A 20,069-nucleotide genomic window follows, 5' to 3' on the forward strand; every position below is an offset into this window, starting at 1 on the left:
TCCACTGTACTCTGTGACGCACCACTTGATGATACTCCACTCTGACACGCTACTTCACTCTCTTCCTCTCTAAAACACTATGCCACTCTATCACAGTCTACAAAACCCTACTCTACTGCTCAACATGCCATTCCACTGTAAAACTGGCTGCTTTAGTCTAAGATACTTGACTTCACTATATGTGCCACCATGCCAGTACACTATATAACTATATACTTTACTGTACGATAAACTACTCCACTCCACTCTACTCAATTCCAATCTACAGTACTCCACTCTGACATAGACTTTACAACACTCTCCTCCACTGTACTGTACCACCCTCTACATAACAACTCTCCACTTCTGAAACTGGACTTTATTTGAAACACATTTTTATTAAAAATTTAAAAAAACAAATTGAAATTCACTGAAAAAACAAAGGTTAAAGCTTAGTTATAGTTAGGTAAAGTTATTTTCCCTATAAAAATCAGGTTTAAACTACACAAACTTTAAAATTATAATGTTATAGGTATAACTTTCATTTACAATTTATCCTTCATCTTCAAATTTTAATAAGTAGCGGACTTTGCTACACACTCTTTTCAGCTTGCTAACCAGACAATATTAATTATAACTCGCCACTATACCATGCACTATGTTGTGACAAATAATGTCATTTGAAAAGTTATGTGTTGTTAGTAATTATTTGATTTTACGGGCGATAAGTGATGTAATATTCAATTTCTTTCTTTTGAAAACAAAGTTTGAAAATCGCTGTAAAAAATACAACTGAAATCCACAATGAATAAACACTAAAATGGGAAAGCCCAGATAGCTGTTTGTTTTAGAGCGAATTTATTAAAAATATGGGATAGAGAACACATGCATGTTGCCATCAAAAGACTTTGGAATTAGAGTTGCTGGACTCTCATATGTTGGAATTCCCATGCAGACTCCCATCTCTAAGCATTCCAGGAGTGCAGACTACCAGCAGGACCAATGTGAGCTGAGAAAAATGTACAGAAGGGACATCCCCCTCTAAAAGATAAGTGCTGTCAGTGGTAGTTTCTCCTCTTATGATGAAACAAGGCATATTTCCAACTGCAACTTGGCAGTGCCCATCCTGATACCAAAAGGAGGTATGTCAAGTAAGGGTAGGAAAGATAGAGGAACACGGGTGTGCTGTTTCTGGCTAACAGTGTATCTATTCATTGTGCTTCCTCCTCCTTCACAGTGGTGGTTTCGCGAGGCAGTATCTGAAAGAACAGGAATCAATGTCCCGGGATCATGGGACCCCCTATGGCGAAGCTCTATCTTGACAGCTAGCGCTACTAAATGCCCCCTAGGGAGAAATAAGAGTGAGGATGCCCCAGTCTACATGATATTTGAAGCTGGATAACCTAAAACTATATTTTATTGTTGAACTAGCTTACCCGTTGCGCGTTGCTGCGATCTCCGAAGAAAGGAAATTCAAGGAAACTCGTTATGATAACATTCAATTTACATTGTGTCATTTTTATTGAAACGTATTCATTTTAATATGGAAAACATTTCAAAGTGTCGTTTTAATTCTATTTAGTTATTCGAGTGCTTGTGGATACACAATTTTTTGTTTTTCTGTCTGGTGCGTACATCAGTATTCGAAAGATTATGAGGGCCCTGGGGGCCGATATTTAAAAAATATTTATGCCTGAAACATTTGCGGGAGTGTACTGAACAACTTCCCAAAGTTTCCTGGCGATCGGATGAATGCTGTTTTAATTCTATTTATTTATTACAGTGCTTGTGGATACACGATTTTTCGTTTTTCAGTCTTGTGCGTACATCAGTATTCGAAAGATTATGAGGGCCCTGGGGGGGGCGATATTTAAAAAAATGTATGCCAGAAACCTCAGTGGGAGTGTACTCAAGAACTTCCCAAAGTTTCATGGTGATCAGAGGAATGGTGTAGTAATGCATAAAAGACAGACAGTCAGACAGACATTAGTTTATATATATATATATATAGATTGTGCAAGCTTAAAGTGAGCAGCATACAGCTCACTGAGCGCCATATCTTTGAGATTTGGAATCCCCCTGCCAGCCAATGGCCTTTGCAGGCATGCAGCTGAGAGAAAAGTTGTCCAGTGTCAGAGACAAATAACTGCCAACTTTCTCCTGCCTCCCTCGGGTTTGTGAAGAACTAAGTGTTGTAGATGAAAATTGATGTGACTATAAGCCACCATTCTGCCATTTCACCCGTGTCTCTAGAAACTCAGTTCTTTCCCACCAATGAAATGAGAGCCTCCTCGAATATTTTTAGGTTTCGCCTGCACAGCGTTTGCGCTGTGCTTGAGAAAGCTATTGTTTTTAATATAAACTTAAAAGTGACTTAAATCCTGCCGCCTCTCTTTCCTGCCTTCTCATCGGTTCCTGTGCGTGCTACTTACGTTTCCTCCATTTCTTTTGGCTGTGGCATATTTTCCTGAATTTACCAATGTTTGTTCCTCATCTGCTTCTCATATCAGTTTCCCATAGCCGAAATACTGTCAATATCCGCTTTGGTGGAACTATTCTTTCATAAAGTTTTGCCTCTTTTTGCTTTTTACTCTTGCAGCATATTTATATAACAATTTATTCCCTGGAGAGATTACGTGATTTGCATAGAATCGCAGGATGTTGAGCCGCCGAGACTCAAACAGGGAACCCCAGTTCTCAAGTCACAGCTCTGGCCACTGCGCCACCCCCGGACAATGATTGATGAAAACAGCTTTTTAGTCATCACATAGGCAAAACCGATGCATTGCTGATGCTTACTTTGATTTTTGTTACATAATAGCGGTGAATAACTGGATTCAGTATCTAGCATTCACACCAATGGTCAGTGTATCACGGGCACAATTTTTAAACCAGTGCCTGAACAGGGATGCCAGCCCATAATTGAAAAATCTGTTGTCTTCATGGTTACTTCCTTACAAGGTTTACGTGGTAAAATCATATAATTACTATAGAGTTAAAGCATGTGCTTTAGTTTCACAGATGTCTTAATCAATGCATTTGTTCTGCAGAAGCTGCAAACTAACCAAATCTGCTTCAAATTAAAAGTGTAGATTTAATTTATTACCAGAATCAAATATTCCTGATGTTTTACTTTTTCAAGAGATAAAGTAAGCTTTCCAAGTATTAACACATTTAGTCTAGATTACTTCCCATTCTCAAATTTGTTAATACCCAGGTACCTAAGGGTGGGAAGGAAATTGCTTCAAATCTGTTTAAGAAAGAGCTTTGTGCACTGCTACTGTGCACCTATCCATGCATTCAACCAAACGGTTTGGCTCACAAACGTCTTCTCTCACATTAGTGATATGCTACATGGATTCCAGCCTAATACCTTTGTGGATCGTTTAATTCTTTTAAATGCTTTTCCTTAATTCTGCTTAATGCTTCTCCTTCCTTTTCTTCTGCTCAGTCAGGGAATTTGTGCTGCATTGTTCCAACTTTAAACAATCAATGGTTTGCAATATCTTACTCATCTAATCTCTCCTTCCCTTGGTTGGGATAACATCACATGGTTAACCCCTACACTCAGTTTGCTTTGGTGGACTTCATACCAATGGTAGCAGACTGCCTGAGCTAGATCTGAGAGATCCATCAGGGAGGGCTATAATGGAAGATCCTCCTAAGCCTTTTATTGGTGACAAACGCCTCCCACCCCCTGTTGATCACCACATCTTCAGTACCAGATTTGATGAATTTATCATGGGTAGGCAGAATGCTTGGTTGGGTCTTTTGGGGATAGTCTTATGATTGATTGCTGCATGGGGTGTTCCTGTATGCCTTTCTGCAAAATACTCCTATTTGTTTCTGCTATAGATGAGAGATACTACCCTGAATGCTCAGTTGTCCTACAGGTTGCAGCTTGGCCGCATCGATTTCCATTTTCAAACTACTCCAACGAATTGGGAGCTCACATCTGAGTCCCCAAAAGAGAGACCGCCTAAGTATTGGGAGAAAACTGTACCCCTCCCTCTGCCACATCTCAATTTGAGTGCATAGTTCCTCAATAATTAGTCTGTAGTCACCGTTGCTTCTCTGGGACATCCTGGTGGCTTCCAGAGTGCACTTTACAAGATCTCAGTACAAGGGATAGTGTTTGTAGATCTTCAGAAAAGTCCTGTCAAAAAAATCAAGTCACTTGCTTCATGCCATGGGTCGATCTTATGTCTCTATTTTATCAAGTGAACGGAGTTAGTGTATAGGTTGACACATGTGAGACATGGTTAGTGCCCCCTCGAGCATTTAGGAACAAACCAGAGACTCCCTTAACCCTTATCGAAGAGGCAATTAAAAGATACAAAGCAAGCCTGGTGCAACAGATTAATCCAATAAACACATTGATGCATAAACCATTTGACCCATTAACCTATTGAGACATGAACGACTTGACATGGAAGACTTCCATTCATGTGGCCATAATATCATTTAGGCATATATATGCGAGTTCAACGCCATTTGTTTTTGGGGAAAAAAGGCCAGAATGTACTGTAACAAGGTGGTCCAGAGAACCCACTTCACCTTTTTCCCAGCAATGTTGTGAATCCTCCAGACATCCTGCCTACTTTCACATGCTTGCTTGACTGAGGAGATGTATAACTTGACATCAGAGTTGCTCTGCTTCTATGCCTGAAAAAAATCCTGGACCAGTGCTCTACTGGCTAATTGTCTGCGACTTTTGGAGGCAATCAACCCAGCTGAATGGCTGCTAAGACCACCATTGCCAGATGAGTCACACCCTGTATTTCCCACTGCAAAGTCAAAAAGGTAGTGAAGCTGTGTGAGCATACTCCACCAGCATGTGCCTCCTACCTGTCATACACGTGTATGACACGTCTGCCAGGCAGCTGTGCAGGATGTCATCATGCATTCTGTGGACATTATGCTCCTTTCATCACAATACTCAGTAGTATCAGGAAGTTCTGCACAAATCTTTGCTAAAACCTAATCCGCGCAGTGAAACTTTTTCCTTCTCTCAAGTGCTTTAGAATCTGCAAACGAAGTTCAGAATGGGAAAGAGCAGGGATATAAGATAGATTTGATAAGTTCATCATAACTATTTCTGTATGTCCATAGACCTTTTCTCATTATCAGTGCCCTTCCATTAGCCCACTCAGCCATTGGCTAAAAAGAGCAATCCAATGACCTTCACCTTTGGAAGAGGGAGCTGTGGAGTTTGCATATATCACTAAAGTAAATGAGTGTACAACAATTGATGCTCACACACATGCACAATACAGCGTGTGAAAAAGTCAGGGTTCCGTTACTAGGTGGCAATGCACCCACAAATTCGGCCTAGCCGAAGTCTCTGAACTACCAGTGCCAGGTTGGTGGAGGTCCCCTTGGTGAGAAGAACCCCTAGAGGTGGCTGCCCCTTTGGTTCTCGAGCCTCAAGATTATGGAACATGTTACCAGTTAATCTCGGGTCTGAGTTTTTGGAAATCATTTTCTGAAAATATTGAAAACATGGCTGTGTCCGTTTCATATGAACGGCATTCGTTACTGTGCACTCTCTAAAGCGAGGCTTAGCCTTTATTTTCAAGTCTCTCCTCTCTTCTCAAATATGGATGGCAGAGCCCCTAAAGGACGCTCCAGTAGGAACAACCAAGGGCTCTACAAATACAATTATTATTATTAAAATGGGAAAGAGCCTGCAGACCAAAGCCCTCATTATCAGTTTCCTGGAGGAGTTTATTCGAGGGAATACTTCAGTGTTTTGGTTTCAGAATGACCAGGCCCTCAAACTGCTGACTGGATAATACCAGGTACAGACACACGGGTCCTGACACTTCTGTAGAGCTGCGGGGGCTTCTTGCAGCGGCTGCACCTCGACCCAGACAGCAATAAAGTGGGAAATACAAAACTACAAGTTCCAGAATGCAAAGCGTTGTTGCACAACAAGGTAGGACTAGAAACTGCCTTTGCACATGACATGGGCCTACTTCGTGCAGTTGAATAGAACTCGAGGGGTGTAGCTCTGAAATGATCACCTAAGAAAGAAGATGTACCAAAGGAGCAATGCTAGAACCCCCTCTGTGGTCGTTAGTTTATACCGAGCTCAGAGAAAGCTGCTATTGTCTGGCCGCCTGAGATGGAACCTGTGACCCGCCCACCAAGCGTCCACGCTGGACAGTAACACAAAAACAGAGCAGGAGGTGGAGACTGCATGCACACACGGGTTAGACTACACCCCCCGTCACCAACTCTTTCACATCTTCAAGTCACGCTTGGCAGAGGGAGTGACTTGACTGGAACCTGTGAATGGGAAGCTGTGCCGGCCAAGTTCCTTTCTTGTCCCGTGTTTGACACCAGCAAACACGAGACGCTGTCAGAGCCGCTGCTCATTGTCGGCCTTGCTCCCTCCCCGCCGTGGCCACCCTCTTGGCACTCTTCAAGAAGGTCTGGTGCATTAAGAAATACCTGGTTCTGATCGAGACCCCGCTGTCCCTCCTGCCAATTAACTTTAAACTTCCACCCAAGGTAATTTGCCTAAGTTTATTGACATTAATATATTTTCAGTTGAAGTACAGCAAGCTGCCCTATTTAAACGTCAGAGGGTTAATCTTTCCTGTGACTTTTCATTGCATTATGGGTCCTGTAGTCCTAGTGTTATAATAGGAAAAAAGAAAAAAAAGTTACCAGAATGTTTATGTAACTAGGGCTGAATAAACTACTCGCGAAATGGAACAACTTGGATATGATTGAGAAAGGGTGTTTGTGTGGGGGGAGGAGGTGGAGGTATATTGCTCAAATACATTAAATTAACCCATGCTGTCCCTGCTTATAATATATTGGTACGCCGTCCCTGGTTTCTCTGGAGGGTGTTGGTGCTGGTGTTTGTGGCAGGTAAGCTGCTCTCGGGGGAGGTGGGGCTTGCACATTTGGCGGTTGTACAAAAAGCAGACATTTCGAGACTTTTTAATCCAACTGTCCTCCTTTTCCACTGGGCAGCGGCACCGTGCATTTTGGAGAATTAAAGAAACAAGCTACCACAACATAAACGTTTTGACCGGTGTTTAAATTGCACTTTAGGCTCGAGTCAGTGCAGCCGGCTTATTTGCTCCAGGTGCCTTCAGGGCACGTGACTACACATGTGTGCGTGCGGCCGGCAGCAGGTCCTTCCGAATCCTGTCAAGCGTGTGGGAGTAGTATCGGTGACAGGGGCCAGGTTGGACATGTTCTTAAACTTTAATTTACCATAAGCTGCTACAGCAAATTTGAAAAATGTCAGTTATGTAACTGTTTTTGTGTTTTTTTGGCCTCATTCGAGTTGGTTTGTTTAAGAAAAAATACATACCGCTGGTGTATGTCTCAATGAAACAGTGTTAGTGTCTCCGTCAGGGGCGCAGCTTCCTTTGGCGCAACAGGTGCATTGGCACTCTTTTGAGCCGTATTGTGCCCTGCCAAAGGCTGACTTCAGCGCTTTTTCCAGTAAAGCGGCGGATCAGCTTTGTGAAGAGAGAAGTTGGATTGAAATGCTAATTGTGTATTTTTCCAGTGCTCCTGACTAATTAAATAGAGTGAAAATAACTGGACTGTGAGTCGGATGAAGTTGTCCTTGTTTCTCGCAATGTGAGATGACATAATCTTAGTCTGAAATACCTACAACAAGTGCTGACCTAGGAAACGCTGTAAAGAAAGTGAAAGCGTGCCGAAGCGCCATGCCCGCACAGCAACCGAGTGCACATCTCTTGTCTGGGCACGTGAAGGCACGGCAAGGAGGAGTTTAAGTGAAACTGAAAGCTAAATGAAGCGCGCGATGGGAGCCTGTGAAAGCTAACATCGCTAGAGAGGAGACACTAGAGAGGAGAAGCCATGCGCGTGCACATCGCCTGTCCGGGCTCGCACTTTTTGTCTCGCTCTGCGCACCAAACCGACAACAATAGTCTCGCCAAGGCGAAGCAACGCATGCGCTGCGTTCGCTAGGCGAGACCTAAAAAGGTTCCACAACATGTACCACCTGTAGCAAACAGGTCTTAAATGCATGTGGTTTTAAATGTGTTATTTCCCCATGGAGGGGGGCAAACGTGAAATGTGAACTGATATTCCTGGGCCCTCATGTTAATCCCCATTCCGCTGAAAATAGCTCATAATCCTTGTTAAAGCACTGGGAGATAGCTGCTGGAACCATTATTTCACACTCCGATATCACCCCAGGGAGTTAACAGGGAACTTGTAATGAGCGCCTAAAGTACTGTTAAGAGGTCGGTGCTAAAACGATGAAGTAATGCTGCATGAGAAATTACCTCTGGTTAGTGGTGTAACGAAACTTGAGGGGGCTCTTCTGTGTCTGGTATTACCGCACCATTCCGACTACCTCAAGTAGGCATGAAGGATAATGCAGTAATGTCATGTTTTCCCCTTTACACGTTATGAAACTCAGAAAGAATGTAGAGGTTTTTCATTCCAAAAATTTAAGTGTTTTTAACTGGCAAAAAATTATGTGGGGAATGTTATCATTTCGATATTACACCACAAGTTGAAATCCTGATTTGCCAAAAATGTCCCATTTACACCCGAAAATGAATTACCGCATTGGTTGGAATGATTTCCTGAGAGTAATTAATTCAAAAAAATGACTTGTATTTCAATGTAATGCATATATAAATGCCAAACCTCTTCGGTTTCCTTCTTTATGAGAAGATTTGGCCAACAGAAACATAAATCAATCCATGCTCTACATTACTCTCTTAGAGGAATGCATTCTCTCAATTTTATTTGTTTTCGTTTTGGGATACATTAAAACGAAATGTGATTCCTTGCACACGTACGCTTTTCTTACATTTGTTTTTTCTTCTCTTACAGTCGGAATCAGCTTTCATCCTTGCCAGCGTGCCTGTGTGGCCTTCCTCTAAAAGTCTTAATTGCAAGTAACAATAAACTATGTTGCCTTCCAGAGGAGATAGACCAGTTACAGCAGTTGATGGAATTGGTATGTTTCTGTGCAATTCATTCTCCATGACTGTTTTATTTCATAGCCTTTTACAGGATTAAAGGGTTTCCTGCCACTTTCTGACGACAGCCCATGGTGCAGAGACAAATTAAGCAGATTGGCAGCCTCGAGAAGCCTTCAGACATCAAAGCTTTTCAAGGGAACATCACATTCTGCCTGTACTGTAACTAGGTCAAAAACACATCTGAATCTCTCAGACGAAACCCACGCTGTGATGCCCCTTTTCAGAGTGAAGTGTAGCAGGACTTCCACGAAGAGCTCGTGTTTGATTAAAAAGAGCAGCAAACACAGATTGTGTTCCTTAGCTGAGAATATTGGTCACACTTTATGCTCGAGAGGCCCTATCAGTTTTTGTTGCCTCTTCTTCACCATGTTTGTTACTTCTCTCCGATGTAGGGCCCGATTATGAATTGAGGGAGGGGGCATTAATAATAATAATAATGATCATTATGTATTTCTATTTGTAAAGAGTGAAGCTATCACCCCCTTAAGGGTTTCAAGGCGCTGGGGGCAGTTGGTAGATTAAGTGAGCTATTGCCCAGAGTTGGATGGAGCTGAGCTGGAGCCAGGGATCGAACCGTGAACCCTGCGCTACGGGGTCAGCCACTCTGCCCGCTGCACCACACCTGTATTACAACCAGGGCCCAACGGGGGCAGGAAATAGGCCCGGGCACCAAAATAAAAGTTGTCCCCATTAGGGAATAAGCAAGCTAAAAAAGTGGCCCAAGTTTGCAAAAAGGGTCAGCTGTGAAACCTCTAAGACACTCTGTATAAGTGCTTTGCAAAATATAGATTTGTGCTTGCTGTAGGCAATGCTTGTTTTAATATCAGGACAAACAACCGTAAAAAGTGGCCCAGCATAACATAAAACGGGCCCATAGGCAGCCAAAATGTGGCCCACACAATGACCTGTCAGACCAGCCCATTGGGCACTGCTTGATTGCCCTGTATGCCTGTTCTACCCTGATTACAGCAGCTAAATTTACTAACTCGAACATTAATACCCGAACATCTTCCAATTATGAGTTAAACGGACCTGAATGTGGAATAACTAGGCACCCCCAGTTATATTAGGTCAAATTCTACATAGTTTCCCCGATTCCCATCCGGCATTTCTCTGCTTGAGTCTACCTTGTTGTTACATTGTCTAGCCATATAGCTTATATTTGCTGAGTACTGTAGCCATAGAATAAGGTAGGACAGAGGTACCCAAACTGATGCCAAAGGCCACAATTTTTAAACCTATTTCTAGGGCCTGGTGGTTGTACCTGATAGTGCTGAACTTTTTATGGCTGTGTCCTCAAATTGGTTAAAAGTGTGTCCAGTCGGTAGGCTCAACAACAGTTGTAAGGAAAGCCTATAGAACTGTCCTGAGAGAGCACAAAACCTCATCTCGCAAAAGCTTAAACATAAAGATAAACAAGCAGCTCACCTAGAAGCTGAGCTGTTCGCACTGGAGCGAAAGTACACATATAAAGGTTCTTATACGGCTCTAGGTCAGCTGGAGGCTCTAAACACAGAGGCTAAAGTCTTGGTACAGAGACTAATCAAAGTCTTAGCTCAGTTGGTCCACCAGGCTAGATGGATTTCATCCAGGGTAGATCGACCTCCATCTATCTCTGGAGTCTGAAGCCATGGCTTGACAGGGTAAGGAGGATTAGAGACCCATTAGTGTTGATCTATTTAGATGCAGAAAAAGCGTCTGATTCACTTGACTGGGTCTATCTCATCCAAGTCCTTAAACGATTTAATTTAGGTCAGACATTCAGTAGTTGGATTGCCCTACACTATAAAAATGCCACAGCTACAGTGATAGTCAACGGGGCTCTCTCCAGACCAATCTGGCTGGCAAGGAGCTCCTGGCAGTGGTGCCCCCTATTCATTTTGCTCTGTGCATGGAGCGGCTGGTGTGCTGGATCAGAATGGGAGCCAACGTCCTGGGCTTTCCAGAAACAGTGAGATACCCAGGAAAATATCCCTATATGCTGATAACATCTTACTATACCTGTTGGACCCCTGGACTTCCATCCCCATGGTACTCTATCTTCTGAACCTACGAGAAATACTTGGGATACAGGTAAATTGGGACAAGTCAATCCTATACCAGATAGGTGACCGGTCTGAGTGGAGAACATTACTCACGCCAGAGGGTATCACATACTGCCTGAACAAACAAAGAAAAACAAAAACAAATTACAGTGCAGTATCATTACCTTTATCCGAGCCAGGTGCATAGGTACAATATCAATCATTTCGCTACATGGAACCAATTTGATTACATCAGAGCTTATAACATACTTTGGGCCAGATGTAGGTGGCCAATTACCGGTCGGTAACGGCCGAATTCGGCTGTTACCGACCAGTAATTGGATTTTGAGATGTAGGAGCATGCTTTACAGAATCGGTATTTTACCGAATCTGTATTTACAGATTCGGTAAAATTACCGAATCGGTAAATACAGACTCGGTAAAAATACCGAGTCTGTAAAAGCACATGTAGGTAGCACATCTTTGAGTGCCGCAGGCCTTTCAGATTCGGTATTTTAACACCCAATCCAATTGGGTGTTAAAATACCGAATTCTGGTGTGCATGCACATGTGTGCATGCACACCTAGCCATGTGACAGACAGACATGCCCTTAGGGCATGTCTGTGTGCCACATGGCGCACATGCCTATTTTTGGGGTGCCAGAGGGTGTCAAAGTGACACCCCCTGCACCCTTGCAAAATTCGGTATTTACCGATTCTGTAATTACAGAATCGGTATTTCCCATTGATTCCTATGGGCTTCACAGCCCATAGGAATCAATAGGAAATACAGATTCGGTATTTACAGATTCGGTAAATACCGAATCTTAACGATTCAGTATTTACAGAATCTGAAATACCTACATCTCCCCCCTTCATATTTACCGACTCTTAAATACTGAATCGGTAAAATTCGGTATTTAAGAGTCGGTAAATATGAATTACCTACATCTGGCCCAAGGTCTTGTAAATTTTATTCAGTTCAGTTCAACTTTATTTCGGTTGATAGCCATAAAAGCAGGAAGTACACAAAAATAAACTATAAACAAACATGGGCTAATTGAGAAGGGAAAGGTACAATTTATGACAATTTATCGAATAACACAATGCAATTGATATGTACTGGGGCAGAGTAACAGTTAATTCTATACAGATAGTTATGCCTATTCTTAAGATTCAATTTAAAACCATAAAAAGGTTATTTCATTATAAAAGCCAGACTAAAAACATAGATTTAAAAACGTTAAAACCACATGATTTGTACAAAAATGAACTCAGTGCATTCTACGTTGTTTAACATTATGGGAGAAAACTACAGATTTCATTATTACATTATAGTTTATAACCAAGGCGCTTTCTAATAAGAAACACATTGAATAGAAATCTGCTTATACAAAAAACCACCGATTGTGAGGTATTAGACCTTATGATACGCTCAGCCTCTTTAAATGACCTGACGCCCAGATTTTTACACAGAGGTTTTATCCAGCGCTGTCTAGGTAGTGCATAAACAGAGCAGAAAAACAATAGATGGACATCATCCTCCTTAGCCTTTAGTGGGCAAAGGGTACAGATACCATCCTCATTGCTATCTCCCCATTTGCATGTGTGGGCGTTGGTCTGTAGTACCCAATATCTATATTGCAAATATAAAGTTTTTGCTAGAGGTGGATTTATCTCATCCATAAACGATTCGAATGCAGCAGTGTCTTTTATAGACAGAAATTTCTGAGACAATGAACCAATAGATGGACAGTGAGATGGCTCTTCGTTAACATAGGACCAGTAGGTATTTTTTAAAATCTTTTTACACACAGAGGTCATATTATGGGGTTCATTCCAAAAATGGGACAGCCCTAACCTGGTGCACCAAAGTTCGATGTGTTTTAGCCATGCAATTTTCTTATACTCGTCAATCTGGGTTATTTCTATTAATCCATTTTTATAGCTACACAACTCGGGGGTTGTCCATAGCCTTACTCAGTACATCAATGGCCTGAGGGCTGCTTGGTGGTCTGTACGTTTCAGATCCAAATCTAAAAATACTGGGACTAGGGGCGTTCTAGTTGGTATTTTTAGTAACCTGCGCACAAAGTGGTTTTCTTCCCGTTCAAAATTGTGTTTACAGCAATGCCCCCAAACCTCAGCTCCAAAGAGTGCAGCCGATTGGGCCTTTGCTTTAAGGACTTCCAATGCCGGTGTAATGGCTTTGGAGTCGCTAGCTCCGTGCACTTTTAGGATGGGCATAGAATTTTGCTTGAAAGCCAACCTACTCTTTGTCAGGTCTCCCTTCCATGAGCTGTTACTATCCAGTGTAATACCTAGATAGTTAAAGCTCTCCACATATTCCAGTTTTTTATTATTTAGGGCCAAATTCTTCTTGAAAGACTTTTGTGGATTTAAAGACATATATTTTGTTTTAGAAGAATTTATTTCCAGCCCCTTCTTTTCACAATAGCCATTAAAGGAATTCACCAGGTTTTGGAGACCCTTCGGGGTCTGAGAGATAAGGATTGTATCATCGGCAAAAAGTAATGCCGTGATTGCCTCATCTCCTAACCTAGGTGAGTCATGGTCACAATCCCTTAGATACGCTGGTATATCATTTACGTATAATGAAAACAGCGTGGGTGCCAATACACACCCTTGGCGCACCCCACGGTTTATAGGTATGGGCTTAGATAGTTCGCCGTCCTTTCCCCATCTGACTTTTGCATAATTCTCTGTGTGTAATCGGATTAATTCATTAAGTAGCTTGTCTGGGACCCCCATGCTTTGTAGTGTTATCCACAGTAAGTTCCGTGGGACGAGGTCAAAGGCGGCCCGCAGATCAATGAATGCCACATACAAGCTACCCTTCCTTATGTTAATATACTTCCAGCAGATACACATGAACCTGAACACTTGATCTACTGTACTAACTTTTAGTCTAAACCCTGCCTGGTATTTAGATAGTATTTGGGTCTCTTCTATCCATTCTATAAGTCGTTTTAAGATATGCCTGGCGAAAACCTTCTGTAAAAGGTCAATTAAACTAATTGGGCGATAATTGCCCAGATCATAACGATCTCCTTTTTTAAATATTGTCACACTTTCTGCCCCTTTCCAGCTTTCGGGGATTGGCGTTCCAGCCACTATAGAATTGCAAAGTAAATTAATGTATGGTCCCCATACTTCCACATCGTGTTTTAACAAATCTCCAGGAATCCTGTCCGATCCTGGCGCTTTGCCTGCCTTAATAGCCCCTATTGCCTGCATAGTCTCCTCTATACTAAATTTTAGTGGCACAATACTCAATTCTAAATTGTGCTCTAGATTTTGAGTATGCGACCCCTCTATATCTCCTGAGTATAGCTTACCAAAATGGTCACTCCAAGTTTTATTCATTTAAGTGGCCCCTTGCCTGTGGAGAAGTGTCACTGAATGGTGTACATAATCATCCCCCGACTTTCGTTCCATGTTCCCCAGATTCTGGTCCATTTTTGTGGGCATCCTCTTCTCTCTTGTATCACCCGGTCCTCCGGCATGCACCAGTCTAAGTCTGTCTCACAATCTCTGAATTTGAGCCTAGTAATTCCCTTCCAGGATCTTGTACTGCCTCAAGTACTTGAGCACAGACATCACAGGGGACCATACAAACTTTCTGAAAAATAACTTATGGGGGTTTTTTGGGACTTCCAAATCGGCGTAGAGAGATGGAAAAAGTTGCCTCTTTCACTGATGGGACGAGTGCCAACTTCTAAGATAACTGCATTGCCCAAGTTCCTTTAAGTCCTTCAGAACACTCCCTGGAAGGTCCCGGAGACCTTCTTCGACCATATAGATCGAACACTGGATACTGCACCGGGAAATGCACAGAGTAGCCCTAAAGACTCTGCGGATATCAGAGCTTACTACTGATTGACGCAATTCCAGTTAATAAATGACTGGGGCTTCCCCCCAAGGGATGTCCCGGCGACTAAAGGGGAAAGGGAAAACGTGTAACCAAAGAAGTATGTTCACATATGTGGTTGCCTAGACACTATAAGAGGCCTAATAACCCCTACTCAAAGTGTACTGACCGTCTGGGACACAGAGGTGAGATATGTGAGATATAGGGGTAGGCTGTTGGGAGCAATTCCCCCATAGATAGGAGGACAATTAAAGGAAGTAGCTAAACTGAAAGGATTACAAAAATTGGATCGAATAAGGATCTGCATGCTGGGAAATATGAGACATTGAACCAATCGAATCCCTACAAACTAAATACGGGCTGGCACCCACGTAACAGTACAGTTACCTACAATTGAGGCATGCGCTAGAGGTGGAACGGATAGACTGGTAAGATTTACCTGACACCAGTTCACTGGAAGGAACTAATCTATGATTAGAGGTGGCGGTACAGCACCAAAGGGAAGGATAGCCTGTTCCTTATATGACACAGACCCACATGGGCCAGTCATACAAATGTAAGATAAAGGAACCTACTAAATTGAATATTGCTAAGTTATATTGTGACTGTCTCTGCTATGCTGATTTGCACTGTCTAAAACTGAATAAAAAGAGTCTAGAATTATTTTTTTAGCACTCCTGCCTTTTGATATGGTCAGGATGAGTGTGACTTTTGATATGACCAGAGCTAAATGTTTTCCTATTTTCCCATCAACCTGGCAGTAGCTGAGATGACCTGTGGAATGAGAAATACTTTATATTCAGTTTCTACTGGGAAAGTTAAGTGCCTTAATATTTATGGTGCAGGATGAGGCGCCTCACCGACACACGGTGCCATTGAACTTCTGTTGCTTGATGTTGATTTTTGACAAATAACCTTAACACATCATGGGAGTATGTTAACTCTGCGGCCAGATTCCATTTTTGTGGTTTAAGACAATTATTGTTCCAACCAACAGAAAATGAACTGGGATGCATCCTGGTAATGACAGGCCAGTTTCCCTGTTAGATAGGGTGTTCAGGATATATGGGAAAGTGTTAGGTCATTGTTTACAAAAGAGGACCCGCTATCATTAGTTCTCTGTCTCTCTAATGTCCACTGTGTAAATCAGCCCTAGGGTTTTTCAGACCCTTACCCACTAGGGTCACTACTGACATGCTTCATCATGGAGTCCTCGTCCAGATACCTGAAGTATCTAGACAGGCTTAGCCTTGCACATTAAGGGAGCTGTTTGATATTCAAAGGGATCCTAAAGTTAACATTGTCTAAGGTGCCCTGATATTAATTTATTAGGCAAACGCCCTGGCATCTTTAAAAATAGGTGGAGATATTCTGTGTGAGTGTAAATAATTCTATCATCCTTAGATCAACAGTGACCCTAGACACTTTTGATAGCACTTAAACATGGACTGAAGCACAAAGATTTAGGGGAGACTGAGCCTTGTATCTGTGTATTTATCATCTTTGGGCGATTGAATGAGAACCTACCAGGGGTTTGTGTTTTGGAGCATGCCGGTATGAAGTGTGACTTGGTTGGGAATGTTGTATGCTGTGCATTAGGTTTGATGGGGTTTTCCAGTTGTCAAGCTGTTATTTTGTAGCTCTGCCTACTCTGAGTGCTATAGCTTTTGGAAAAGGTAAAGTAAGGCAAGTGTAAAGGTACCATTTTACTTTGTAATGGATGAACTGAGCATGAACTAACTGTCTTATGGATACTTTTATCCTCAGATTCCTAAACTTATTAATATTCTGTAGGTGTCAAATTGGATCTGGAAACTTAAAAATCAGTACTCCTGCTCACTGGTTGGTGGCATCGTGTGGCTTCTCACAGTTATTCCACTCCAAGAGTGATGATCGTAGCCACATATAAGCACTAGTACCAATGCTCGCTGACATAGGAGTACCTTTTTTTCACGCCACCAGGCACAGATTCAGAGCTTCTTCTTGGTATTTTGACTGTTTCTTTTTTGACAAGTTATTCAGTGAGCACAGTAGGCCAGGATAATTTTCTGTTTACAGTTCTTTCTTTTGGCCTCACAAGTGCTCCTTAGTGTTCACAAAAATGATGGCGGGGTCTTAGAACACCTTTGGAGGTCGGGGTAGTCTTCCTCTACCTCGGCGACTGGCTATTGAAGTGGGACTTGCCCCAGGCAGTCATCAACCACCACAGCATGATGGTGAACTTATTACCATTGTCGATGTTCACTATCAATGTGACAAAGTTACAACTGACTCAGTCGCTCCTCTTCATCAGAGCTATTCTGGATAGGATATCATTTTGTACATTTCCCCCAGAATAGAGAGTCCAGGACATTCAGGCTCTTATCCTAATATTTCAGCCTCTGTCCTGGATGTCGGTACGGATAACGCCAAGGCTCTTGGGTTTATATGCCTCCTACATCCAGCTAGCTAAACACACCTGGTGACACATACAGGGTTGCAGGGGGATGTAAAATCCCAGTGGGCTGAGAACCATTAAATATTTTGGGAGTTGAGGGTGATTTGTTTTTTGTTGTAGGCTTTCCTCCACACCATCAGAGGAAGTCTGGAGCAGGTTCTTATGGATAACCCCACTACCATGTGTGACAGCTACAAGCAGGGCAGGATGGAGTCCTGGGCCCTGTTTCAAGAGGCTCAGCACCTCCTGAAGTGGGTGGACCACTGACCTATTTCTTTTGCTGGAGTTGGATTCACGCACCCGCAAGCGCTCAGCGGATCGTGAATGGCAGTTTCACCTTGAGGTGGCACAGGGCGTCTTCCAGCAATGAGGGGAACCCTGTAACATCTTTTTGCCACCTCTGGAAATACACAATGTCAGCTCTTTTGTGTATTGGAGTTCCCAAAGCAGCTCTCTTGGAGATGCTTTCCCTCTAGAGTAGAGGTCGGGACTCCTGCATGTTTTCTTGCCACTGCCTGTCCCCCAACTTCCTAAAGAAGCCCAGGAATGACCGTGCCAAAGACCTCATCGTGATAATGTTGAAAAGCGCTTTGATGCCTTCGGGTCTTTCCAGCACTATATAAAACTCTTAAATAATAAAAATAAATAAATACATCCTAGTGTCACCAAATTTGACCAGAAGAGTAAGTTACCCAGAGGTTCTGGGCAAAAGCATTTGTCCTTTGCTCAAGCTGCCTTTATGGGAGGATCATCTGTCCCAGCAACAGGGAAGGGTGTTGCGCTCGGACTGGTAATCTGCATCTCTATGATTGGGGATTAAGCCGCTACAGTTAATCTTCTTAACCTTTCAATGGAGTTAGTGTAGTGTAGTTCCTATTATCCCAATAGGCTCTGCGCATTGGAATAATATCTTCAATAGTATAGACGTAGGACTGTGGTTAACTAGGTCTTCTACTGACGATATTAGACTTAAAGTTATGTGTGCCAGCAAGCTCAGAGTTCACTAGAAACTTTCTCGAATAGGCGTGGAGTTTAACCTCCCTGGATAGACAAGAAGGGATTTAGTTTCTGACAACCATAGAACATGACAACTTTGCTCTCCCCTAATCAAGAGTATATCTCTAGAGTCGTGTGAAAACAAAAGACAACTATTTTACTCATTCAGTACGTGCATTCTTAGTTTCACCAGTTTGTAGAGAAATAAGAGATGGGCGTGCTTCAATAAAAAGATGTTATTTATTGATCAGTCTCAGTTCTCATACAAGAGAAATGAATCGCTATTATTGCAATACTTATAGTTAAGTAAAGTGCATACAGTAAAAACAGAATTATAAAATAATACTGTAAAAGCATTTATATGGTTTCTTAGCCATATGATACTTAAAATGGATAAAAGATATACATACATATATACATTGACTAATCGTTCTCAACTGGTGCTTCTAACTACGCCTACCCCGGTGTACCTGACCTAAGCCTAATACTTGGGAGGGAGTAAGTAAGTAGCAGTTTAAGTTAAGTTCGTTTTGCCAAGAATCTGACTCAAGAATTCTCTGTAAGGGGTTAGTCAGTTCAGTACCTGGGATTTAGAAGGCTGGAGGGTTGGTATCTCTGTCTCAGGACTCGATATCCCAGTTACCCGAGAGGGCGGCTGGGAACGCCGGAGGCTGGATTTCTCGGCAGGAGAAAAGGCAGCGTCTCTCTCAGCGCGTCAAAAGGGAGGGGCAGCGTCCGTGGGCTTTTCTGCATCAGCTGGGCTCTCCGGCAAGTAGCGCTGCTCCAAGCTCGTCACCACCGCGCTCTGCTTAGGGCAGCATTGGTATATTTATACCTGAAAGGTGCCGAGTTTGACGTAAGGATGGACATAAGGACGTCAGTAAGAATGTCATAAGGACTGGTCGTTCTTACATTCTTTGCAGGAGTTCTCGAGCGAAATCAAAACAATAGCTGCGGGGGATTTCCCAGGTCTGCTGGAGGTTTGATTTGTTTTGAGAACTCGGTGTGCTTTCTAGAGGGCTGGAGGGATAGTGCTTGCTTAATGTGACAGCATGCGCTATGACCTAATCTGAAAACGGGTTTCTGTGCCGGTGTATGGACATTAGTGAATTAATAACCGGACAAGGGTCAGAAATAGGAGTATCAATATAGGTACCTAGATAAACACACTACACCCACTCCACGATTTTATGTACATATCTACTAAACTAAGCAATAGTAAACATAACTAACAATGCATGTGTATACCGAACCACCCCAAAAAATAACTTTGTTTGTTTTGAAAAATGGCGTATGCAAAATGCACGAAATGAGTATAGGTACTGTATGCATTCAAGCAGTATAATCATTCAAAAAGGAGATGCACATTTTATATCAGCATGAATGATTTGCGAAATTACACATGAAATGGCTGTAGATACAGAAAAAAATTGCGAGACCATCTCATCACATATAAACACAATTAATTGCATATAAACTAGAGGTTTGAGGTAATGTAACGTCTCTAGAATTCCTAAGAATAGAAGCTCTGTTCTCTAAGAATAGTTTTACTTTAAGCAGAAGATAAGTGCCAAAAAAGGTAAATATTTTGGAATTGGAAAAAAGTTTTCGCTATTCAGGGGAGAAGAGAAAAAATAGTTCACAGTCACTTTGTTTTCAAAAGACTGAAGGCCAAATTCAGAGTACAGGGAACGCCGTGTGCAAGTTTGTTTAAAATCATTCTCTCTGTTCCGGTGAAAACATCATTT

General features: G+C 42.3%; 1 protein-coding gene across 4 annotated transcripts in view; it reads left to right on the plus strand.

Moving 5' to 3' along the window:
• The window catches only part of LRCH1 (leucine rich repeats and calponin homology domain containing 1), a 758,040-nt gene that overhangs the window by 342,188 nt on the left and 395,783 nt on the right, over positions 1 to 20,069 (plus strand). For all 4 annotated transcript variants that reach the window (XM_078657325.1, XM_078657324.1, XM_078657326.1 and 1 more), the window contains exon 3: positions 8,821 to 8,947. In XM_078657325.1, coding sequence (XP_078513451.1) covers positions 8,821 to 8,947 — 127 coding nt within the window. The remainder of the gene's footprint in view (positions 1 to 8,820; positions 8,948 to 20,069) is intronic.

Source organism: Lissotriton helveticus, chromosome 8 (assembly GCF_964261635.1).
Source record: "Lissotriton helveticus chromosome 8, aLisHel1.1, whole genome shotgun sequence".
In the NCBI taxonomy this organism is placed as follows: Eukaryota; Metazoa; Chordata; class Amphibia; order Caudata; family Salamandridae; genus Lissotriton; species Lissotriton helveticus.